The sequence below is a fragment of the Zootermopsis nevadensis genome, unplaced genomic scaffold (genome assembly GCF_977971745.1).
Source record: "Zootermopsis nevadensis isolate Lab colony 2312 unplaced genomic scaffold, Znev_1.0 Znev_ptg000016l, whole genome shotgun sequence".
NCBI lineage: Eukaryota > Metazoa > Arthropoda > Insecta > Blattodea > Termopsidae > Zootermopsis > Zootermopsis nevadensis.
In genome coordinates, this window is record NW_028259148.1 from 5,686,268 (window position 1) to 5,713,649 (window position 27,382).

The window sequence follows — 27,382 nt, forward strand, 5'->3', positions numbered from 1 at the left end:
TTTGAAAAACTGGTAGTTTTTATATAGCCAAATGCAGAAGATAGTATCTTAATGGTGTTTATACTCACAATATACACAAAGTTAGGTTTCACGGCAGGATCCACCGTGTCATCTAAAGAGACTTTGAAAGCATCCTGCTTAGGAGTGCCCTCCTTTGGCGAATCATCATCCGATATACTTAGCATTATATCATCTACATATTTCTTCCGATGAGTATTACGAGCTGATCGCCGTTTCTGTTAATTTCAAAATAATGAACAGGAATAAACATTTCAAAACTTAATATAATTTTAATTGTGGCATCCCACTGTTTATTTTTATATTTCATTCCACCAAACAACAATTTTTCATACATCAAGTACAGGTCAGATGCTTTGGAAGATAAATCCCAACCATGGACCTTTACATGAAATTTGAGAAAGAATCATGTATCTTATATGGAATTAGAACACTTGTTCAACTGAGTTAAAAGAATGGCCCATCATCCACCTATGACATAAATGAGAATTTATAGATATAAAAATAAAATGAGTAGAATTTCAGACCACAATTTTAAAAAAAGGACTGAAGAAAATCAAAATTTCACACGATATACTGTGACTGATGTACATGCCTAATTTAACACAATCACCAATACCAGCAGAAAACTAAAACGTTAGCATCAACGTCAAATATTTTCAGTGCAGATAATAGTTGTGTACACCAGACAAATAACTGCCTGCTGACTGGCTCTGTCACATTTCCATATTGTATATCCTCTCTATGTATCTCATTGTGCAGAGTTTCAGAGCCCCAAACTGAAAAGTATACCTATCCCTGTGCTAAGCAAACCACCATAAATATGTATGATGGAGTCGAAGCATGGGTTCTACATATTCTTAACCTCGGCATTAAGCTGAACAGTCACATTCTGGCTTGTGGATGAGGTATAAAAATTTATTATTCCAGTGCTATGAGTATACCAACTACAAATTCTTACATTCAAACACACATTTTATACACATATGAAAAAAATACACTTACATTTTTAGAGGCTTCTGAATCATCCTCAGGAGATGGGGGAGGGGTCGCCATCGTATCTTCAACATCAGACTCATCTGCTGTGTTCAGTTTGTTCTTCTTCTTCTTTGAACTTCCAAATGTACTTCTAAAATAATGCAGAATTTACTCATAAAAATAAAGATAAGACAGCTTCATTTATTACAATATTGTACAGGGTTGGCATTGGTAATAAAGAAGTTCACACACCATGGCAGTGTATTTGTTAAGGCAAAGTGACATGCTGCAGATACGGAAACAAACACCTCACTACACAATAATCAACCATACACGACAAAACAATCACTTTGTCTTATATCAACTTACTTTGAATTCTTCTTTCCTGGAAAGATTGCCTTCACTTTGGGTTTCCTATCCCTTTTTGGTTTCTTAGCTATGGGAGTGCCTTTCACTGAAGATTCAGACAAACTCTTGTTTGGACTTGCTGGATCTTCAGACTCTTTAATACATATAGGTTTTTCTGAATCATCCTCTACTGACTTGCCAGCAATCTCTATTATAGAAAAAGGGTCAATGCCAGTGGTTACAGGGGTATTAATCGTCGTGATGGTAGCAGCAACTGTAGAAGTAGTCAGACTGCTGGCAACAGAAGTGGTAATAGAAGCAAGACTGCCATCCAGAGACTCGATAATCGTAACAGTAGGTGAACCTGTAATGGGCGCTTCTGCTACTACTAATTCTTCAGTGCTTTGATCCACTGCTAATGGATCTGTAAATTCTAAGCCCGCACCTTCCTTCTTTTTCTTTGTATTTCTCCTGCAAATAAAATAAAATACATACTCTCCACATTTAGCTCTTTCACAAATGACAGATGGTGGAGGAAACATGATACGTTGATTTATTCTTTGGCAATCACACTTTTTTCAATGAATAAATCAGGCAGCATCATACAGTAGAATAACTGCAACTGTGAACTTAATACAATCATCTTGGACAACAAACCATGGCAGTTGTCAACAAAAGTCCACATCTTTTGTCCAAAACTCATACGGCTTGTTGCCAATGAAGGTTTTATTGAGTTGAGTTGCTGAGAAAGCTTGAAGTCTTAAACAATTTTAGAACATTAAAACTCACCTTCTAGGTTTAGGTGGTTTAGGATCACCTGGTGCTTTTGGTTCACGTTTCTTTTTTGGTTCCTTTGGAGCTTTTGGCTCCTTAGGAGGCTTTGGTTCTTTCGGTGGTTTAGGTTCTTTTGGCGGCTTCGGTTCTTTCGGTGGTTTAGGTTCCTTAGGCTTTTTAGGTTCCCTAGGTTTCCTAAAATGGGGGAAAAATTAATGCTACATACAAAACAATTCAGTCTGTATGACTGGAAGCAATTTATTTTGTGTAAAACATTGCTTAAGTCTAAAATTTATAGCCTTTACAAAGGAAACAAACATCTTATATGCATGTTTGTCGAACGCTTATCTGTCATTCTCCAATAGTTTTTGGAGATCAGATTAGTAGCACACACAAGTCACTGTACAAGGATTTCATTCTGACTGCTGTTACAGTCACATGAAGAATATTGTACAACAAATAATAGCCTGTCAACAGATCAATGCAGGTTAAAGGCACGGTCCCTGTTTATGTAAAGTAAATGAATGAAAGTATATGGGGAGAGGGGAGGTAAAGCTAGGTGTAGTTTTACCACAATGCATACTGTTCATGTTAATGCTCATGATCCACATGCCATCTGCATACTGGACACAAGAATTACCATGAATTTTCATCCCACCATTTTTGCATGCTTATAGATTTTTAAGGCTGTTCAAACATATGATTTGTACTCAAGCACTAAGCCATAGCACAATTAAATGAACATAAGATATGAGCTCCACACTCTTCACTGCTTTACCCTTTGGCAAAGAGCTCACAGTGCCAACTGGAGAAAGGAGGTTTGAAGGTCCCACAGCAGGTATGGACATCACAGGGAATACAAACATTTCTTCCAGGAATCAAACCTCAAATGTTCAAACTGTGGCTAGACACTTCAGCGACCAAGATGTCTCATAAATAATGCAGGCTGGACTCAACTTTCTTTTCCTCAACGTACCCAGGGATACGGTTAGTTTGGGCTCAGTTCTGCAAGAACAATGCTAAGACTCATTTATGTCTGCCTGAAAAAATAAAGACTACCTACTCTTGATGACAGGGTGAAGAAAAATATGATGATTAGAACAGCTAATGTAAGGCACAACTTACAAGTTAATTCATGCTTATGTCCTGCCCCGATTCTGAGACATGTAAAGAAAAGGGAAGGTATATAAAAAGCCAATTACATTTCAGGTACGGCATGTTTCTACAGGTGTGGGATTTAAAAGCCTTAGTACAAAATAAAATGTTAAAGACATTGCATGTGAGAAAACCCCATTTTATTTCTTTTACTACACAAAACTGAACACAAACAAGCAGATTCACATTGCCACACCCTGTTTCACAATGCAACTCTAGTGTTACATGAGAGAAAACTTACCTTGGAGACTTAGGTTTCTTCGGTTTAGGTTCAGCAGCCTGATGAAACTCTTCCACAGATTCAATGATGTTCATATCAGGCAGCGACGAAGAATCCACCAATGAAACATCCATTTCCATAGCTTTTTTCCTTCCTTTCTTTCCCCTGGCACTGCCTTTGCTCCTTCCCTTTCCTGTTGTACTGGTGACCTACAAACACAATAAATAGAGAATGACAGTGAAATCTAACAGCATTTTCCACATTCTTCCTCTCAATGTTACAGCCTAGTCTAATCTTCTAAATCCCTACTCAGATAATTACAAAACCCCTACTGGAGAACAAGGAGAAATATGAACAAATTATGTATTTCACCAACTGGATTGACTGGTATTCAAGAGGTTAAATACTGTACATGTCTTAGGTGAAATATGTCTGAGTTTGCACACTGTGTTTGTGCTCACCTCCAAAAATATTACTGTAGCAATATTTTTGGAACGTGCCATAAGTTAAATCATATAATATAAATCAAAAGATTTTTTTTAACAAAGCATAAAGGTAAAATCAGGGTGGTCAACCATTGCATAATAAATTTATTTTTTTGTTTATTGCTGTTTATTTCATATGCAATAGTTGGCCACCCTGATTTCAGAGTTAATATATACCCTGCACATTTTAAAAACTGATAGTAACGCCCACGCATTGTTGAAGTTCACAAGCACAGACAACGCAACCATGGCTCACCGTAGACCAACAATGGCCATCAGACCGGTGGACTAATAGCTAAGTGCCCAAAGTAATACACCAACTCCTGTCAACCAACATTCGGTGAAGTGTTACTAAACATGCTTTGTAATGAACTTAACTTAATGCTCTGAAAAAAATAAAATAAATTATATATATATTATATGATTTAACAAGTTTTTTTGCCACTGATGATGGATGACCTCTTGAGGTCAAAATGCATTTGGCATTAGTGTCCTTCATAGTGTAAACAATTTTGTTTGTATGCATATTTTACATGACATAAGTACCATGCTCTTTCATAATCACTATTGTGCAGCTGCAGAGTAACTTAATCTATTTATTACAAAGTATAAAAATATTTTCCAGACTCATGTCTATATTAATTTTCAGCATTTACATACAAACTCTCTCCATGCTCAATGTGACAGTATTAAAATTTCATTGCCTCAATTACACATAATATAACAAAATAAAATGTTTCTTCAAAAAATCTCTTGTTGCAGTTAAACATATATGATTCCCAAGATCAGTTACCTGTGCTGTTGGATCCAAAAAAGGCAAAACAAACATACTGTCTTGTAGCATACAATGAGGTCCTCCAGAACACTGTTCAGTGGCCATGTGCTGTTGAACAATGGCGATCCGGTCTTGTAGTCTTGCAATCTGAAAATATAGCTCAAAGTTAGTGTCCATGTAGAATTTAATTAATATCGAGTTCAGGCAATGAATAATTTCATAAACAAAAATAGCTTCTGAAATGCAGAGTAAACAAGGAACTACCAAACCCAATGTATTAGAAACAAGCAACTTAAAAAAAAACATTTGGCTCAAGCTGGAAATAACCAGATTACTGTACAAGAATTTTGAGCACACAAAAATTATAGCAGGCCAATGGGTTAATTTGTAAAATACTAGAACCAATGAAAAAACCAAACCTCAAGATCCAACATGGGTTACAATCACCTAATAAACACATTTCCAATTAATACAAAACACAATATGATCTGGTCACGGTAGGACATGCAGCAAATTTAAAGTACCTCAACTAAAGGAACTGGCTTACAGAAAATAAAACTGTATGCATGAGGTACACTAAAAACAAAGATTTCACAATTATTACAACTGGTTGCCTACTAACATCATCCATGTGGTGACAAAAACACCACCTTTGGAACTTGTACTTAAAAGATTACAACTTACCAGTCTTTATAATATTATCCTCCATCTATGCCTAGATCTTCCATGTGGTCTCAGGTTTTTAACTAATTTAAGGAATTTTAAGTTCAGAAGGTATAAGAATTCTATTTATATAAACAGGCAGAAAATACTACACAAATGTCAAAATAATGAGTCAGTTGAATACCAGGTGCTGCATTCCAGACTAGCATGTCTTCACCAGCAGTTAACCATTTCCACTCCTATGTATACTATCAGCTGGTTTAAAATGGACCCGACACATCATTCCCTAGACTTCTTTAATCAACTGAGGCAACCATTCTATCATATACAATAAATTGTATAAACTAATTGAGAAGCACCTCACTTTGAAATTTTGTCCACCCTCCTGTAACTTCTTTTTTTTCACATAATGCTCAGCACTCTCATCTTGTGGTTCTTCCCTTAAAGAGCATGACTGAGGTTCACACTTACACACTTCCATGCATCTACTGGCCTGTGCCTTCTTAAGTCAATCAGTTTGGAGAGCTGATGTATAAAGTGCTCACCCTTGTGTGCATATCACGAACTTTATTATTATTGTGTACGATTTGAGGTTTTCACAGCGGTGAGTATGAAGATTTCTGTCTTCTGAGTTGTTGCTCTGTGTAGTCTGGTCTACTCCATTCACATTCCACTGCCTATAAAGCTAGCCCCACACACCCTATTGGCATATTCATCGCCCTGATGATGGAGGCAGTATGACCCCTGAAAAGTTGGTTAACATCGACCAGACTACACGGCGCAACAACCCAGAAATCTTTATTATTATTATGATTATTATCTTCACTGTTCAGGAAAGTAACTAAAATTGTAGGTTTTCAAAATGAAAATGAGCATTTCCAGAATGTATCTTTCTTATAATTTCATTATAAACATATTTAGAATCAGTGTTCCTCCCAAAATCAAACTTCTTAACACTCCCAAATCATTCATTATATGTCTGGTTTACTGTTAAAATGTATTATTTTGTTTCATCTGGCCTCTGGAACGTTCTCTTTATTCTTTGTTATTTACATTTTTGCTCTCATATCAAATTATAACCAGCATAAATATGTCACTGATTTAAGTTCTTGATTCTTTTAAACTTTCCTGCTAGCATTTGACAATTTTAACCCTGGACTTCCCAAATTTAATTCAACTTTTCTAACTGAAACACAGATTTTCTTAAAAACTACATATGGCACACATACTGATCCATTATATTCCACTCTGTTCATGAATTCTAAAGTATTAATCATCAGTTTACTGGATAAAATTTTCTTTTAAGCTCACAAAACAGACAGATTAGAAACTGTTTCACTGATTTTTGCCTCCGATTTTATAAGACAATAACCAATTCTTTCTATTTTTGTTTCTTCTCCCTTATTCCAAATGGACAATGTTCATCTATGCATCTTTTAAGTTCAATGCCATGTCACCTGCTTGCAGTAATTCAGCAGGATTTCATACTTGGAAATGTTTCAATTTTAAATAGAATCATAACAAATGCACTCAGAGCTCAAAACAGGTTAAATACAAGGAGCCTAATATCTTTCATCTTACAGTTCATTATACATCTCGCGTTTCAAATAATTAAGTTGTTAAAATCTACTGCTGCATTTTTTGGTCTAGTTCCATAAGAATCTAGTCAGAATGCAACATTTTAAAAGAAATAAAATATATTTATGTCACTGCCTCGATGATAACAAAAAATACGGTTAATTAGACTGTACAGTTTGAAAGAAAGTGATAAAAGTTCAGTAAGTTAGTAGATATGTAAGCTATACTGTACCTGTTTGTAAGGGTCAAAAAACTGGCTTTAGTAACAATTATTAGGGAATATCACATACCAACTTAGTACAATAAGGTGAATGTGGCTAGGTGAACTGCTCTGCCTCACTAGTAGTTATTATGACACATTTTTAATCTTAAGGTCTTCTCTAAGTAGCTTGGATTGGTCCTAGTATGATATGGGGATAGTAATTATAGGATAAATGTTGCAGATGTGGTGGAGAAAGATCAATGGGTTGGTAAATTAATAAATCAAAATTCTTCAGTAAGGTGTTCTTTGCCACTTGGAATATGAAACATCAATCACTGTTGAAGACGTATGAATAAATGTCAATCACTCCGAACTACTGTTATATGCACTTGATGCAAATAAAATTATCAAATAATTACATATGCACCATGTGGAATAACTAAATTTGCCTCTGCTATATTTACTGGCACTATTATTTAGGTTAACATTTCTACAATCTGTAATTTTGAATCTTATCAACATATAACTATATATGCACCTTCCATGAACTGTGCCAAGTGTTGGGTCCAAGATGTACCAAGATAGCCTGCATCTGTCATCTCTTGCTTCCATAACTAAACACATTTGAATTCTTAAATCTGAACTTTCAAATTTGGTTGGCTATGCCCCCTTTACCAATACAAATCACTGCTTTTCCCAAAACTGACAAGACCATGGATTTGGCCTGAACAGCAGCTCTGCTGAAAACCCAAGCCACCCATCACTTTGACCCACGCTTGCGTATTTCATTTCCGTCATTTTCATTCAAGCGGAGCAGTTGCTTCAGTACAAAAAATAAAGGTGTCTGTTTATCTTGTAGCCTGAACCATCTCCTGTCACAGAAGCATATGTTTACTGGACTACTGGATTACAGCTGCATGTGTTCCAAATACTTGTGCACTAAATTAACTTACCTGCCACAATTAGGCTAAGGCTACAAAACATAACTGATTTTCCCTTACCCATGACATTCACCCTGAAGATGGCAACTGCAAAGTTTGAGACTTCAATAAACAATACGGCTCTAGCCTGAAAGCTGATAACTGGCACCTACCACGGAAACTTATCGAAAAGAACTATTTCAACAGGAGGCTTTTTTTGTTAAATCCTCATTTCTTCTTTCCATCACTGGAATAATTTTACATAAGTTTTTTTTGTATTAATGGGCCAAGATCAATTTTCTGATATTCAGTTTGTGTTAAACAGGTTTTACTGTAAAACATATTTTATTTATTTATAGTTTATTTAATTACACGTTTTCAGTAGCTCAGACTACACAGCGCCAAATGAGAGGATAGTGCATTGGAAAGGATGTGAAAGGAAGCAGTCATGGCCTGATTTAAGGTACTAACATGTCATTTGCCTGGAAGAATTGAGGAAAAACCACGAAAAATCCTAGTCAGGATAGCCGGTCTCAGGGCCAATATTTGAACCTGGGACTTCCCGAATAGGAGTGTTAACCACTAAGCCACGACAACTGATTATAAAATGTAAAGTTTCATGTTATGGTTATATGGATTGAAATTAAAGGTTCTCTATTTACGTTTCTAAAAATAATAATAGAATCATCTCCTTATGCTCAATTCTTATGCCCATATTAAGAACCTTCACTGTAAACACCTAATAGACAGTGTAAGCAATCACCTTCTCCTGATGATCTGGTCCAGGTGGCATACAATACATCTCCTGAAGCTGCTGCTGCAATGCTGCCATCTCTTGTTGATGGCTGAACGCTGAAAGCCCCAGACTCTGTGGGAGATGGGAACTTGACCCCACACTACTCGGGTCATACAAAGGGGGATTCATCATGCCATCAGAGTTCTGGTCTGTGACAGACAGACTTCCATCCACTGGAGCTGGATACTGGGAAGGCATCATATCATCTACACCACTAGACTGGTATGAAAGTACACTGTTACTGCCTGTGCTAAACTCAGCATAAGCTGACTGTTCGGCAGGTGGAAGACCCAGTCCTGGTGCCTGTGGCAGCAGGCTACTACTACTGCTAGGCTTCATATCTACTACAGTCTTGGATGCCGTATCAACAGGTTGGTTACTCGTCATGTCCAAATTTGAAGAAGGAGTAGCTGGAGTAAGGGAAGGAGGAATGTGACTACTGTCTGCACCATTCATACTAGGAGTCCTATTGTTTGACGAGAACTTGTCACCCAAGAGTTGTGATGCTGCACCAAACTCAGACTGTGGCACAAGATTATTACTGGAATCACTGACTTGTGACGGAGGCGCTGAACTCTGAAGTGGCGGCATCCCCATATCCTGACTTGCTCCTCCTATTGTTGTTGCTGGAACAACTTTTGGTAGCTCCATTGACCTAGAGTCACATGTTGTGTGAGGGAGATATGGAATTCCCTGGTTACTTTGTGGCTCCAACATACCTATGCCACCATTTATGCTGACTGGTGGTCTAGGGGACTGATGTGACCACTGCTGGGGTGACATGGGCATCCGTGGACCCAGCACTGGGGATAATGGATTGTTTTGTTGGGGTGGAGGGGCAAGTGGTGTTCTGGGTTGATATGGGGGATACTCTGTTGAGCTGCCAGACACTGGAGGCATAACCATCTGCTCCAGCTGTTGCAGTGTACTTTGCTGAGGAAATGATGGGATAGGCATTGGGACAGGTGAAGATGTAGTTGACTTTGGAGTGAGGGCAGTGGCTGGGCGTGGTGATAAAGTAGATTGTTGGGGATGTGGATGAGGGGACAGAGTGCTTGGTTTAGCAGGAGACATCACAGGACGTGGAGACATTTGCTGTTGGGGTGGTGCAGGTCGAGGGGACATTTGAGGTCTAGGAGACATCTGAGGTGATAGTTGAGGGAATGGTGCTCTATACTGTGGGCTGGCTCCTCCAAGAGTTTGGCCATGAGTTTTCTGTCCACCAGCACTGTACTGTGAACTTGCTGCTCCAGCAGTCACCTCGATACCTATGGGTCTTGGCATCTGTTGGTGCTGTTGTGCCAATGTGGAGGCAGCCTGCTGGTTGTAGCCTCCAACTCCTGGATGACCCATCTGTCCAGAACTTGGTGCTATAGGTTGCCCATGTTGCTGAATGTGGTTATATGATGTCTGCTGCTGATTCTGTGATGTATTCATGTCTATCTGTGGCTGCATCTGCTGCTGATTAGGCTGTGAATACTGCACATGATGTGGCATCCTGCTTGCTTGCTGATGTTGCTGTTGCTGCTGGATGGCACTGTAGCCACCATACGCTGATGACGTGTTTGAACCTGGATACACTATAGACTGTGAGCCTTGTGGGTAACATTGCTGCTGACCCATATTAGACTGCATCCTCTGCTGCTGTGGTATGGGATATGCCCCAGTCGCTGGAATGTTCTGCATCATGGAGTTCATGAGGCCTGGCTGGTTTGTTGAATACTGTTGTTGTGGGGCCAGTTTCTGCTGTGCGCCCATACTGTTATCCTGCTGATGGGGATAATTCACGTGCTGTCGATACGCACCTTGATTCATTTGACTGTAATGCCTCATGGTGCCAGGATAACTTGGAGTACTGTTCCAGGCCTGCATACCATCATTCATGTTTATGTTCGGACCCCCAATTCCTTGCTGTTGATCAAGTGAATACATAGTATCTGGTGAACAATAAGGTGGGTACTGATTTGCTGAGGGGCCTTGGGGGTGAGGTGGTCTTCTCATATCATGCTGGGGCGCCATTGTTCTGACATGACCTTGATACCCCCCAACAGTACCTGGAGGGCACATGGGTCGTGTATTATCATACCCACTTTGGTTCTGATGGAATATGCTTTGTGATGATGGATCAATATGGTTTGAAGATGCAAAATCATCACCAAATGATGCCAACTTCTGCAGAGGGGATTCTTGCTGCATGCTGGACATCTGATGCCCATATGATGGTTGAACATAGCCACTTCCTGCCCCTGGTGTATCACGTGAAGAGCCTGACACGGGTGGGGCAGGATCAAAATTGTCAGCACCAAGGTCTGCCAAGCCATCCAGCATGCTACCACCTACATCTTCTCCAAACAAGTCGTATGAATCCATTCCTGCGTGCATCCCAACACTTTATACCTCCTGCTTCATTACTGGGCTGGGTAACATAGACAATGTTCCTTCAGGAAGTTCACACAACTCAGCTGCCATCTTCTACTTCCCTTTTAGAGTAACAGAAACAGGGCTGGAAATCTAGAAAGAAAAAAAGTCACATGACTATGATGTCTACATCAAGACGAAAGGAACTGACAATAAATATAAGGCAACAGAAAAGTGCAAATGAGAAAACTGGTACTATAAATACCAATAGAAAAACACTGATACAGATCACACTTCTGCTTATCATGTACTAAGAATCCTTCAACAACTCCTACAAATGCTACCACTACTTTAAAATATAACAAGGCTGCAATGACAGTATGCGTTATCATACAATTGAGATTTAGTTTTCACTCCTTGAAGCATGCTATCTGAACTGAAATTTCTGCATGCTTCAACATTCCTTTCTTCTAAAACAAGGGTGGGATACTTCAAAGCATGTGTAATTTCCTTAATCAAGGTCACAGCTACAAATGATTTTCACTGATATATATCACAGCAAAATAACAATACAAAACATAACAATACTAACATGCATTTAAAATTAAAGTACATCATCTTGCAGAGTTACAGAAGTTCTGAAGAAGTTGTCTAAGTTGTAGGGGGTAGTATGCATACAATGAGGCAACTCTTGACCATGGTGAACAGCAGAGTCAGTTCAAAGGGGAAAAGCTATACGCTTATGAGTGTTACAAGCACATAATCGCTACAGCCTCTCCCGTCTGAACCACCCTTCAAATCTTCACATCTTCACTGGCACAAAATAAAATTTGAAACTCGCTACCAGGGGAAAAACTCACAAAACACATTTACAAAATAGCACCTATAAATAATACTGTACTGTGTGTAGACCAGCATATGGTGGAGTTGGGGGGGGGTTAAGAGCCTTCGATAAAAACAATTGTTGGCAGTTCTAAAAGTTTCTGTTTTGCACTGGAAAAAACAACACACAAAATGTTATAGCACATATTTGTTCCACTCAGAACAAGTATGTCAATAATTCCTTCAATCCATTAGTCCAGTAGGTAAACTTACAATGAACTACATGGAACAGAACCCTTACTCAAAAGTTGATAGCAGTTAGCTGCCCAAGAAATACCTCACCTTTTGTAGAATCCAAGCTTTGAACAGGCCCTATGTTAAACCACTTTAATCTAATTCACATGCTCACTATTTAGATCCTCTTTAAAATTACCCTTCCATCTGCATCTAATCCTGCAAGTTTCATTACTTAAGTTGTGCCAAAGAATCTGACTGATGTGCTTTGTGACACTTCACAACATGCTAGGTTTTTTACTGTGAGGGGGCTGTTACCACCTGTCCAATCCCTAAGCTGGTAATCCAACATTTACTGCCTATCTATAACTGCTTATTGCATATGTGCAATCAACTAAAGCCATATAGGAAACATTTAGTTGCAGTAACGCAGTGTACAAATTCTCATTCCCTTCAGCCATGCCCGCTGCCATAAAATATGGTCACATACTACTGTACAGGAAATTAAATACTTTTAACTATGCCACGCAGTAATGTAAAGTATATTTCAAAGGTACATTAATATTAGACTTTAGTAGGTATATATCACAGAGGACAGAAATGACCACTGTAGAATGTATGATTTTGTTCAGACATACATTAATTTTGGCAAATGGGTCAACTCTCTGAAAGACAAAGATCAATGCAGTTTCATCCACCACGCATGGAATGAGTTATGCTTACTGGGATCAATTCCCCTTGCCACAGTTATTTGCTGAGGGACTACTGCGGCAGTAGAAGAGGTAGGAGTAATGGTGAATTTGATTTATTCAAATTTAATTGATCACATTGTAAATAAAACCAATCCCTACCACATTATTCTGATAGATAATAGAGAAAATAGATAAAATATACACTATAACAGAGAAAAAAGAGGTTTAAACTTTGCATAAGGTGCCAACAATTACCTAAATAACTAAGTACATGCAACAGAGTCCTGCATGAGAAGATAATAATTACTTCTAGTCAATTCTCTTCTTTTATAGAATCCAAAATCTAAAGGTTCACTGCCAATCCCTATACTGGCCAGCATGTATTCAATGCATGTCCTCCCCTCATAATTTCCATAAGATATGTTTTAATACTGTGGACTGTAGTCTCCTAGGTAGCAACAAGATTACATGGCATCACAACCCAAAATAACACAATTCACATTCTCAGTGCCATGAAAACTTCAAATATCATTACACCTCTTCCATCTACACCCAGCTTTACCAAGCGGTCCCCCCCTTTAAGGTTCTCTGACCAAACTTTGTACTTCTCATCTGTTTATTCTGCATGCTTCAGCCATTTCATCCTCAATGTGATCATCCTAATATACGCTCAAGTAATAATTATGAAACTCATCATGAAATTTTCTCTGGTCTTCTGCAACATCATCCCATTTGGGTTCATATATATATATATATATATATATATATATATATATATATATATATATATACACACACACACACATATACATACATACATACACACACACACACACACACACATTCTACTGAGCACCCTAAAGTTGAGCTCTCCCTTAACAAGCAACATACAGGAATAGGGGATTTAAAGCTCCACACTGTGAGGTTGCAGGCCAAATTAAACGCTAGTGTAAATGTTTTAGCAGTATGCTAGTGCAATGCAAGGTCAGTCAGAGTTCCTTGACACACAAAGATAAAGGTTACGATACCAAGTTTCACATTCATACAAAACAGATAAACTACAGCTCTGTAAGCAGTCAAACCCAATCAGAATGCCACAATTTGTCCACCACCAATATTGGCATTAAAATGAGGCTGGCGGTAAATTGACTTATTTTTTGGTGTATATTTATTAATACACAAAAATGCCATATGGTGTGGTGTGGTTTCTTACCTGACAGGTTTCATCTGTCCACACAGAAATTGGTATTCAACTGAATGCTGAGTTGCCTCTACAGACAGCGGGGAAAAATGGAAAGGCACTGACTGGACCTGATTATAATTAATAAGGTAAATCTGAATTGTTATGAACATATACTTTGTTTTCTGTGTTTAATTCTTTACTAGAATCTATCAGAGCTTCTGTGTTTTTCTCTATGCTATAAATATTTTCACCCAATCAATTAACAATGGCAGCAAAGACCAGAAGCTGATGTGTTCCAATCAGTTCAATTCATCTTTGTTTCCTTTGACCTTCCTAATGGCAAATTTTGAAGCAGTTGAAAAGTAAGGATGTTAAATCATACTTATTGAGAACATTCTGAAGAGGAATGCATCACACAATTGTCTACTTATACAGGGCTTACTATAGCTTTTGTTGGAACATTTTAATTAGCATAAATAGTTTCATGGATATACCAAAATAGAATAAAATATATAGAATACCCAGAACTTGTCATAACTAAATTACAGGCTGCTGTAAGTCTATAAATAGCCTGCGTTCCATTGTACTACCTTAGTGCCAACACTACAGAAAGAAATTTACGTTTCCTGACAGCAGTCATGGTAATGGCAAATAAAAGGAGAGAATACTGAAAAGTAATGAAAGTTACTTGGAGGATTGTGTTTGGAGCGAAGGGAAAGAAAAGTAAATATTGTAATTTAAGATCTTCCAGCAAAATTAGAGACCATGTTTCACACTTACTAAAACAACTGGTAAAATGTAAATGGATGTCTTCTGGGTTGTTCGCAGGGTAGTCTGGTAGAAGTTTATCGATGTTTCACAAGTCCTTGCTGCCCCCATCATCAGGGCAATGAAGACTAGCAAGAACCTCCAAAACGTCGGTAAACTTCTACCAGACTACACGGTGTAACAACCCAGAAGACAGCCATTTTCAGACTCACCACTGTGGAAACCTCAAATCCCACTAGCTGGTAAAATTCTGGTTTTCTATAACCTAATTTTTTGAATTTTGCAAAGTGGACAGGTTGATAGTTCTAAAACTGAATAATAAAGTGTATTTCTGGAATTTGTATCCTAACTCCAAATATTTTTTACAATTACATTAAAACATTACTGCCAACTCTAGTTTCATGTCATGCTCATATATAGCAAGATTTATCTATATTTATTTTTAGACCAACTACTTTACTGGCCTATCAAAAAGTATATGTGTTTTTCCTAAAAGTAAAGAACCAGTCATCACAGGTAATGCATATTCTTAAATATCTCGTTTACATGATTCAATCTTACAAAATTTGATGCGGAAATTATAGCATGACTAAGATTTTGTTATGTAGTTACAAACAATTAAGTTGTCCCCCATGCTGTGAAATTTGGGTAAGTGGAAGTAAAACTTCATTTATTCTCAAGTTCAGCACTAAATGAACCCACAATACACATATTGTTACCTATAAGTAGATATTAGCAACTACATGGGTCAAAGTCCTTGAGATGCTAATGCCACTCAGTCAAGAAATTCCCATCCTCATGACTGTGTTCGTAAGAGCCCCCCACCACCACTCCCTATCCCGAGCCACATAAATCCAATCCACACACTTCAACCTATGTAACTAATATCCATTTTAAATGTAGTCATGAAATGACAATGGAACTTTAGCTAAATCGTGAAGTTCAGCAACTTACAACAGCACATTATAATGTTCTTTAATGTTCTGTTCCATCAATGACTATCAAATACTATGCAGAATTCAAACTATGAATTATCTGCTGTTCATAATATCAAAAGTATAATTATAATATGGTACAATATTATGTCAAGAACTCATACAGTGTTAACAACAGAAACAGAACAGATTTCAGTACTACTGTATAATTACATCCAACACTAAACAGCATAATGCCCTGAACACACTCAATACACATTCTTCAGCTTTCAAAAACAAACTTTCTATAGAAATAACCACAGTAAATATATGGTAAATATTGATTTTCATCCTATGCTGGTATGTCTGACAGAACGAGGGTGCAAAGAACTAAAGCCTTGTGCCATCATGAGAAGTAGTCTGACACGAGTAACTGCAACTTGAGTATTGTATGAACCTTTTATAAATAGTTGTCCAAGACATTAATCATAATCATAATAAAGGAAATCACAGAACTAAATACGGTGCACAGAACTGTTGGATAATGACACAAAGGAGCAACATGTTATCTAATATCACAACAACAAACAGTATCACACCTACAACACATAATAAAAAAAATCCTTTGTAACAAGAATTCTGAATATCCATTCTTCAAATCTACATCCTGATAACAAGTAAATTAATTCTTCCACTTGAAAAAAATTTCTGAAATAGAGACTGCTATATACTAAGGTATAAATATGAAACACTGATTTATATCTTAATTGCGTCATGTTTGTGTTTTATTGATACAATATTTTATTTTCTGTCTATACACAAACTTAAAATAATGTTGTTTAAAATTACTTAAAATTATAACATTCTCAGTAGATAATGTAACAAGATACAGTATCTACTGAGAATGTTATAATTTTAAGTAATTTTAAACAACATTATTTTAAGTTTGTGTATAGACGGAAAATAAACTATTGTATGAAACACTGAGTCTGCCCCACTTATCTTTGTGTCACAATTCAAACACAAAATGTTTTCAAAAACTTGATCTCTGTAAAAAAAACACAATAACAACAGCAGTCACAGTAGCAATTCAACATTAACAAAAATTACATAGCGAAGGTCAGACACATTCCCATAACTGTAAGATGATAGGCTTTAAAATAATTACTACCTACATGCCATAAGTTACCTTAAATTCTGACTAACATGCAAATTAACGTAAATTTTAATATGAACCCATAACATATAGGCAATATGTATACACACAAATAAAAATACAGAAGTGAATCCAATGCATTATGATCCAAAGCAAATATGAAGTATAAAGTGTTATAATACAAATCTACAAGTTGGTTTTTAAGACCGTGTATATCCAGTTAGTACCATAGGCCTCTGAAGCAAGAACATATTCTTTCTACATATTCCTCAGAATTCACCATTAAGGATAACATGCAATTCAAATGCCCCACATTAGTAAACAATTTATTGACAAGGCACAAACAACATTCACAAATTAAGGAAAACGCTTTAATACGGTTTGCATTATTAATATAATCAATCCCACACACCCGCATTCTTGGATTACAGGTATCGCGGACGAACATCAGTTTCGCCGATTGGTAATTGACGACAGCAATGTCAGTAGTGATTCCAGTGAGCTTATAATTAAGTTGCCCGTAACGAGAAACATATCGGTTCACACGAAAATCAATTCCAACCACTCTATTCCATACCTTACAAATCATAATCGATCTTCCACAACGAAAAACACTTTACAATAATAACACTATGGCCGAGAGAACAATGAACTTTGTGAACGCCATTCGAAGTGTCCTCTTTCGGCTTGGGTGCCTTAATAGGCCTACGCTCAATACTTCCTGTACTACAAACCTATGCAAGATCAAAGGTGACATTATCAGTATTGTAGGAACAGACACGAATATAAGGAAACGTAGGAATGTATGTAAAAGATGCTCACCACTCCTTCTTCTAAGTCAAAACGCTGCAGAATTCCAAATTTATTGAAAACCTTCCACCTTCCACATATCGTACAGAATCGTGTAAAATACTCGAAATAACTTTCAAGACCTGTGATCTAATTGGTTAGAATAATACCCTCTATCCTTACTTGTCCTGAAAATACAACCAATCAGGTGATATCTTATATACCATCATTAGAAATGTGGATTCCCAAGCAACCAATGGCGTAATAGCATTTAGGAAAGTACCCGTATAGCATTTCTTTCGACACAGAGCACCGAATTTAATGTACAATATACAAAAACGGAGAAAGTTATTACGAACGCAGAATTCTCATATGCATTTAAATTACACATTTTACCTCTTAGCGACTCTTTTTCGACAGTCATTAAATGTACTTACGATGTTGAAGAATGTTCCCAGCACTGGCACATTTTTTCGAGGCCACAGCAAACGTTCAAAGCCAAGAAACAATATAAAACACAAACGGGTTCTTTACTACAACCATCACAACTTCCTCACAAATGTTGTATGCACAGGACGTACTTAATTACCAAGCAAAATAATCAATTCCCAACTCCATTCACCTTGCTCATCGGCGATACTATCGCCACACGGTTTCCTTTCGAACTATACTTCACCCTCTATATGTGCTGGCCTCTACTGGATGCGTATTGAACTTGAATTAAGGAAAAATATACCACCCTGAAACTACCCTCCTTGTAGCGAGAATAATATTCAACACTGTTCGTATCTTACTGCTCTCCAAAACAGACTACACTACAATGTACTAAAATTTAATTTTAATAATCATTCATGCAGGAATATTGAATATCCTTCTAACCAGAATTTTATTTTACCACATCAATAACCAAAACTGTCTGTAGATGTTACAAACACATTACGTTCTAATTCAGTTATTAGTCACATGAAAAAATTCATGTATTGCAACAGGGTGAAATATAAAAATAAATTATATAATTCCTCTGAATGAAGCCTTAAATAATTAAATTGTTATTGTTGTCCTTTGAAAATATACAAAGTCAACATATTTCTTATGAGGCTTGCTTCAGGGAATCAAGGTGTACAATGCAACCAGTATTGATAGCTGCTGTTCATTTAGTTATGGACAAGGCTATTATTCCCTGTGACTTTGGCAAAAGATCCAGGTTTTCTACTTAGTTTCCTGGCTCTTTAAAGTATTATGAATAAAAATTTATAAAACACATACTTTTAAGAAGAAAAACCTTTATTTTTATACAATAAATTAAAAAATCAATGCTTGTGAAAGCCAATATTAAGTCTAACAGACTTTCTTGGCTGAAATCTATAAATGCAAACCTTAAACCACAATCTAAACATTTCTGTAAATATGTACCTACATTTCAGACAAATATTAATTTCATTTGGTTTGAGGCTGATGGGAATTTTTGTCCAAACCCTGTAATGCTGCTAAGGCTTTTGTTAAGCACTCTAATTCAGTTTGTCACATTTCTCACTTATGAAATGTCCCCTCTTTATTACAGACCTTGGCACCTACTTCCACTTCAGATGTTTGCAAAGTCCTACAACATGTATGGCCACTTAAATCTGTTGGACTTTATGATATTCCTTCTAATGGTATAAACCTTGTTCAGACAATTTTACATCGATTTTTAAATGTATTTTTAATCTTAACCTATCTCAGCAACAATTTCCTACTTTATGGAAACAAGCAGGCATTGAAGCCAGAAGTGCCTCTGTTAACAACTACAGACCAATACTGGTCCCTAATCAATTTCCAAAGTACTGAATATATTATGCATAACCATTTTTGTAGTGAAGCATCCTGATTTATTGCTTATGACAGAAATTGACATTAATATCACTTTTGCTGTCACTTCATGGAGCAGATTCTCAGCTAATTAAGAAATTCACATTTTGTGGAAAACAGAAGTTAATTACTACACATGCAAGAGCCTGCCTCTGGTCCCTATACTGAGTCATACTATTTACTTAAAAATCACTTTAATATTACCATAACATTTGTGCCTATTTTTGAAAGTGGTCTCTTACCTTCAAGCTTTCCAACCAAAATTCTACACACATTTCTCTTCTCCAAGTACAATATAAACTCAACAGCAGCAACCAGTGATATATTTCTTCCTCAGAACTGAAAAGAACCCTAAAAGGGAACAGACTTCTGGATACACCAGAAATCATACAAAGTATTACACACAAATTGGATGCCCTTTCAAAAGAAGATATCAGCATAGATTCAACAAATGGCACAAATGATTAATTAAACTACCATATAATAAAGGAAGTCAACTTTGAATGGTCTCAAGTAAATTAGTTGTTTGGACCTTCAGTTTCAGATCCCAAGAGTCTGTCCTGGAAGAGTTGTCAGGCATTATATTTTTACTCAAAGAACAGAACGGAATTTATTTACATTCCAAAGACCCTTCATATGCCCAAGCTAAAGATGCAGAACCTGTCAAATGTACCATGCTTCAAAAGAAAAAAAGAATGCACTCTATCTCACTTTGCCATCTTGCACCTTGGTTCCTTAGTTAGTAATGGTGTTTTATAAAAGGGAAATTCTGCAAAAGATTTTAGCTCAAAGTAAGATCAGATTAACAACAAGAAATTGTTGTATTTTAGAATTGTAATTAAACTTTACACATCTATTAAGAGTGAACACAATGTATGACAATAGTTTAAAATCCTAACTAGAAATATTCAGTTCGATCCTGTGATTTGACACACAATAACAAAAACAAATAAAGAGCTGGTTAACTATATTGCACAATCTTTATGTGTCAATATTTGGTGCTATACTGCTTTCTGGACAATCCTGTCGTAACTTCTTCTGTACTGGTTCTTCAAAATCTTGATCCACCTCATCATTCTCTATGACATTATCTTTGCCAGGTTCCTTATCAATATTTACATCTTTATTCGCTATTACTATTGTCTTCCCAAGACGTCGACCAGCTGAAAATGATAAACAATAATGTACAGTTTCCGTTATAAAAATACCAATTTTCCCATAGATAGAATATCATTGCCACAATCCTCTAACTATGTATTCTATATCATACATACATTAAATGTACTCACCAGCCTTTATTAACAAAAATCTACAAGCTGTAGTAATGGAACATTTTGACTGCTCTTCACTTAGACCAAAAAGAAGACCTCTGAATGTATGGTAAGGAAGCATTTCAAATCAAAATATGAAGGCACAACTTCAAATGTCATCAAAGCAGAAAACATGTGTTCACAGTTATTTCAAGCTGTGTAAGTTTCAGTATGAAAAAAGAATCAACTGTGATGTTTACATCACATAAGTTAAGAATTCTCCCACCCTTTCGGATATCAAGGTAACATATCCCCATATAAACAAGAACATCACATCAAATCCTACACATCACCTCACATTTGTTTCTGGAATGTCTGAGAATTAATTCAAAATGCTGGTTATTGTGATAAAGTTCCTTTCATGCCTTAAGGCAGTAAACACAAAGGCTGGTGGAAAGACAATGATCGTAACACTACTGCAGTCCTATTTCAATTACAACCTTGGATCTAGTAAAACAAGTAAATTACTGACAGAATTACTAATTTACTTGCAGAATTTATTCTCTCAAAATTTTAACGAGAATTAAGAATATTATTTTGCACTACATAATTTCTTTCTTTTAATCACATGAAGCAGAATCCATATTAAGAAGGTGGTAAATCGTTCAGCTGGTCAAGAAGTCCTCCACCTTTTACAAAGCTTCAGTGTTTGATACTATGTTCACAAGAACCCACAACTGGACCCTATCCTGGGTCACATGAATTCAGTCCACACCAATTGTGTCACTGTAGCATTTCAATACAAGTCCTTTGAAAGTTATATGAAGGATACAGATTAATCACATCATAAGGTCCTCTGACATGGAAGGGATTAGCTGCTCCACTGGAGATAACTATATGCTGACAACAAAATACATATACAGCAAAACACACATATATTAAAACACCCAAAAAAACACAGTTCAAATGACAAATGCTTTTGCAGACCCCTGTAATTCAACAATATAGAAATAACACACAACCCACACTGCTCATTACTACAAGTGAATTTATTACATTGTACGTGAGTTTTGAGTAAAAAATTTGCTCATTTGTGTGAACAAAACTTCCTTCACAATTTTCATATGTATTTTTAACCTATATTCCTTTCTTAGGGGGAAAATGTAGACTTATGGGGTTTCCATTATTTCTATAGTTTACAAATGAAGCGTGGAGTTGGAGTTCACAGGTACGGACGAAGCAACAACAGCTCGCTGCAGACCAGCTATGGCCACTGGACCATCAGATCAATAGCTAGGTGCAAAGTTCAACTCCTGTGAAACCAACATCTAGTGTAGTGTTGCTTGATATGCTTTTGTAAAATAACTCCACTTCATGATTTGTTATCTAAACCATATTTAGACCAATTTTAAACCATTTTGATTAAATGAATTAATTTCCCTGTTGTCACTGATAATGACCTCTTGAGGTTAAAACACGTATGGCACTAGTGTCTTTTTTATAGTGTTAATAGTTTGTTTGTAAGACCTGAGGTTCTGTTTGTTTGTTTGCTTATTTTATATTTTGTCAGAAGTTTGCATGGTACATGAGACACTTAATTGAACTTCACAGAATTCAATGTGACTGGATAATCTTGAAAGTGTATTTTTCTCATACTATAAGCATAAAGAGGTTAGGAAATATACACCAATATTCACCTGCATCAGAATTTGACCACTGACCTTTCTGAAAATTCCCTGCCCACTTGTTTCTGTGCAAAGAAGCACATGTATGTCTCCTTATTTGTTACTGATGTTTGATTTCAACCAAAATTTGAATATGTCAACACATTTCAGAAGAATTCCCCAGTATTGGATATCATGGAAATCAGTTCAGCCATTCTTGAGAATTTGCATGCACAGATACAGACAGATTTAGAAATATTAATAGGTGCTCCTCAGGGTTATAAACATATTTAATAAGATTATAATAATGTAAAACTTTAAAAAGTTATAAATTAGGGCAAAACAATCTCCTACCTTTGATTTTCCAAAAGCATGATAAAAGTGAGCCAGTTGAATTATGTTTTTCCTGGCTGTAGAATCTCTAATAGCTGGCATATACATAATCTCAAAGCTGAGACCTCGATCTACAGCCAAGTTGTACATCTTTCTGCTACATTTAACAAGCCCAATGTCATCTGGATCAAAAGTTATGAGGTCTACATCCATGACTGAGCAGGCATACTATAAACATATAAAACAATTAAATGTCATACTTTTGAGTCAATCTGGCCATTTATATGCAGGAGAAGAAACACAATTAGATCACATATTCATTAAAAGAACAGATGAACTGAGCTATTTATAAACGGGATAATGCATTTTATAGGAATACCATCTTTGAACTTTTCAGACTAGTAACATGGACTAGCTTTATCCACAGGGCCCCACAAAGTAATGCTTAATTACATCTTTCTACATAAGGACAGAGTCAGTATCTGAAAAGTTTTTATCTTTTTGGGACTTGGTCTAATAATAAGGACTTCTTTTTAATGGTCCCAACAAAGTAGGCACCCCTTCCTTTTCCTGAGGACTGAAACAGAACCAGCTCCAGAACACTTTGTACCATTTTTATCCTGGCAACAAAAATATCCAAAGACAGTACTCCCTTATGAATATTAGATCAGTGTCACACACTTTTAGAATAATAAAAAAGAACAATCAATACAGTCATGATATAAGAGAATTGTCTTCAGTGTTGTTGTGTTGTAAGTGCCCTGAAAATGTAGGCAGAATGTTCATCTGAAATGCCCTTATATAACCATAAGACTGCATATATATATATATAAGGGTGTGGCCTGGATTCATCTGGTTCAGGATGCAGTGTAGTGGTGGGCTCTTGTGAACACTAATGTACCTCTGAGTTTACTATAATGGGAGTTTCCTGACCAGATGAGTGACTATTATCTGGGATTTCAGGCTCTCATGGCAGCACATATGAAGATGACTGTTTTCTGAGATGTTATGCCATGTAGTGTGGTAGAAGTTTACCCAAGTTTCAGAGGTGATGAAAAAGGCAGCTTGTACCTCTGAAACACTGGTAAACTTCTACCACTACATAAGCTTCTCTATTTAAACATCACAAATATTAAAAATGAAGGAACAATAAAATAAAAACTAACATGCATATCTTGTTGCTGAAAGATACAATTATTTGAAAACATACCTGAAATGCAACTTGAGTTGTGGGAATAACTGCCAGAATGCTGTACATCTTTGCATTGACAGACTGGCTCTAGAAACAAAAGTTAAAGAAGTGTTATGATATCATTTTGGGCAATGTGACAAACAGCAGCTATAATCATAAGAGATATCATGACAGTAACAGTTCAGACTGTACACTGCTGCTTTCAAGATTAAGGTACTGACTGCATGTTTTAATGCTAACTTTGTTGAAGGTGTGTTTCTGATTGCTTTTATAAGTTTCTTACAATTTTTAATACCTATCACTGAGCATCACGGTCAGAGTAAAACCTTTTTTTTTTTGTATTCAGGTCTCACATTCAGATCTTGGTCTAAAGATAGGCTATCATGACTGAGGTTTTATATAGTATTCCTCAGTCCCCCCACACAAAGTGGAATACTGCCAGTTGCTTGATATTTTTTCAAATTAATCTTTTAGAATCAATCTCCCACTTGAAGCTAGAGGTGTCTACCCAACAGATAAAATTTCCAGTAACTCCAATAAGAACCATCTATGAAACCTGAAACTTTTCACAAAATGTTTATATGTGATATCTGATACCAGAACTCACCAATTTGTGAGCTTGCAACTGAGTAGAAAAAGATACTGTCAACCGTTCATATATATCCAGTTTCCCTTTAAATTCCTGAAAAATAAAAAAACTACAATAAATACTACATTTACAGTAGTCAGAATAAAGGACCAATGTGTACTTTATCACATATCTAATACAAGGTGTCCCACAACAGACACATTTTCTGATTACTGGCCACCTCTTCCATAATGCAAAACAAAAGTAAAATTATAAAGCTATATACAATGTATCTTAAACATCAAATTCATCTTCAAATTTTAACCATGCAAATGTAATACTTGACTATTACTCTTCATCCTAGAAATCCCTTGAAATCTGCTCACACAAATGTACATGATCTAAACAGACATTTATCCACTGATAACATTTACTTAGCAATGTTAGGGTGGACACTAAAACAAGAGTTCCAAAAAACACTTCTTACATTCCTGTCTACAACTCTGCAACAGTGGAATCTCTTAAATTGTGACAAGATGCCCCTTTGCCAAGTTTCAGTTTTATATTAAATTACTAATTTTGAAGATGGCTGTCTCCTGGGTTGTAGAGCCATGCAGTTCCACCTGACTACACAGTGATACAACCCAGAAGACAGCTATCTTCATACTCACAAACTGTGAGAACCTCAAAACTTACTAATGACTAATTTCATTCTACAAAGGATTAGCATGTCAATATACTTTTCTTATCAATATCTTAACTATTTACACTGCACTGACTGGCATCCCCAGCATGCTTACACACAAATGTATTACTTCACTTTTAATAATACACCTTAATATATACTAACCTTTATTATGTCTTGATTGGCAGGAGGAGGAACTACATCTCCTTTCTCTTGCATTTCACCCTTCTTCTTTTTCTTCTTTGTGTCAAAAACAGATCCATTGAAGATACTGTTTATTGCTACTGTCCGATATCCTACTGATGTTCAAAACGAAACAACTCATATTACAATAGATCTTTATACACCAATACAAACTACGTGCATTTTGGTTTACATTCCTTCGTAATATGAATGAACCATCCATGAATGACAGTAAAGAGCTGTAAAGATGTTATTTAACATTTTCACATACACTTTCAAATTACTGCATGCACACAGAAAACTTTGCTCATCCACACATGACTACATGCAATAAAACATTCAGCCCAACATCAGCTCATCATACGTAAACAACTTCTGTATGACTTAAGTGTAAAATGTTGTCCTCCCATCTTGTATCTCAAAACCTGAAGATCAAAGTAAATGAAATTAAAATTTTACCTATTATTATATATGGGCATTAAACTTGGTCTCTCACCCAAAATGGACAAACAAATATTGATGGTGCTTGGGAACAATGGGCTATGGGCTTAATATCTGACAAGTTGTTGACAAAGACAACGTACTCACACTTGCAAACATTGAAAAGACATGAGAATGGCATTTGAATAAAATATAAAATATATATTATATTTTAATATAATATATTTTATATTTTACTAGACGATGGATAATATCCAAGGAAATTTTTATTCAAATGACTCTTCACCATCGTCAAGAAGTTTTAGATTTGCAGAGAATGGCAGCTCTATTTGTAACAATTCATATAACTGAACCAAAGATAACATGAATTTTAATAAATGAGGAAAATAAGATTGTACAGAACAAAAAAATACAAATGACTGGCTACAGACTAGATGACTATGTTTCAATTCCATAGTGGGGTTGGCATTTCTCTCTTTGCCCTCACATACAGACCAGATCTGAAGCCATTCTATCATCATATCCAATAGGTACTTGGCTCTTTCAATTAGGGTGAGTGGCCAATGTGAAGCTGACCACTTTTTCCCATCTAGCGCTTAAGATTATTTCCATGTCTCCTATACGCTTTCACGAACTGATGCTTAGGCCAGAGAAAACTTCATAAAACATTTTTAAATCAGAAGGATCAATTTAAAGGTGAAATAAGGTTATGTTTAAACGTATATTATATGTTCACTTATAATCCAGCAATGCTGGCATGTACTCTTCAGTGGTCTTATTCTCACCATTCGAACAAACATTCAAATCACAAAATCCACGTACAAAACACATGTTCAGAGGTAAAATAAGGTTATGTTTCAACGTATATTATATATTGACTTACAATCCAGCAATGCTTGGCATGTACTCTTCAGTGATGTCTTATTCTCACCATTTGAAAAAACATTCAAATCACAAAACCCACGTACAGAAATCATATTCAGAGCCTTTAAAGCTTTATCTTACACTTCCAAACCACATATTATTACCAACATAAACTACAACCACACCTCCCCGCATATGGTCTAAACACCCCGTCTGTTAGCCAATGTCCTTCAAAGAGAACAGCGGAAACGTAAAAAAAAAAAAAAAAACGCGAAGGCAATGCGTAGCAAGAGCATTTTACCGTTGCTCGGTCCATATGGCCATTTCCAGGCTCCCAGCTAGAGTTGGATGACTCGAAGCCAAGTCCTAGAACGTTTTCCCGACAGAAGCATTACTCTATAAACATAATACCAACTCACGTTTTTCCAGCAGCACGTGCTGAAAGCCGGCAAGTGACAAGATCAACTTGTCAACCTAAATTAATGTACTTTAATGCTTCAACATCAGATTAAAATAAACACAGCCT

At 36.3% G+C, this 27,382-nt stretch overlaps 2 protein-coding genes across 9 annotated transcripts in view; both read right to left on the minus strand.

The window, feature by feature from the left end:
* Positions 1-18,477, minus strand: part of kis (chromodomain helicase DNA binding protein kismet) — a 62,918-nt gene extending 44,441 nt beyond the window's left edge. For 4 of the 8 annotated variants that reach the window (XM_087349463.1, XM_087349462.1, XM_087349461.1 and 1 more), the window contains exons 1-8: positions 17,862-17,984; positions 8,880-11,423; positions 4,772-4,900; positions 3,515-3,702; positions 2,134-2,313; positions 1,366-1,815; positions 1,024-1,147; positions 69-236 (exon numbers count right to left, since the gene is read on the minus strand). In XM_087349463.1, coding sequence (XP_087205589.1) covers positions 69-236; positions 1,024-1,147; positions 1,366-1,815; positions 2,134-2,313; positions 3,515-3,702; positions 4,772-4,900; positions 8,880-11,294 — 3,654 coding nt within the window. In that variant the 5' untranslated portion in view covers positions 11,295-11,423; positions 17,862-17,984. The other 4 variants (XM_087349458.1, XM_087349464.1, XM_087349465.1 and 1 more) reach the window with 4 other exon arrangements.
* Positions 18,478-19,091: 614 nt separating this feature from the next.
* Positions 19,092-27,257, minus strand: Rpp30 (ribonuclease P protein subunit Rpp30). Its single transcript, XM_022073005.2, has 8 exons — positions 26,876-27,257; positions 25,534-25,667; positions 24,723-24,797; positions 24,134-24,202; positions 22,945-23,151; positions 21,759-21,826; positions 20,966-21,045; positions 19,092-20,839 (listed from the first exon to the last, which is right to left on the minus strand). The coding sequence occupies exons 1-8, from the start codon at positions 26,967-26,969 to the stop codon at positions 20,658-20,660; spliced, it is 909 nt and encodes a 302-aa protein (XP_021928697.1). The 5' UTR covers positions 26,970-27,257; the 3' UTR covers positions 19,092-20,657.
* Positions 27,258-27,382: the final 125 nt, after the last annotated feature.

Excerpts from the sequence above, each read along its gene's own strand:
- Rpp30 (XM_022073005.2), bottom strand. The coding sequence starts at position 26,969 with ATGATTTCTGTACGTGGGTTTTGTGATTTGAATGTTTTTTCAAATGGT. Across the intron at positions 24,798-25,533 it reads CCAATCAAGACATAATAAAG|GAATTTAAAGGGAAACTGGA; the intron begins GTTAGTATATAT and ends TTTATTTTTCAG. Across the intron at positions 23,152-24,133 it reads CAACTCAAGTTGCATTTCAG|TATGCCTGCTCAGTCATGGA; the intron begins GTATGTTTTCAA and ends ATATGTTTATAG.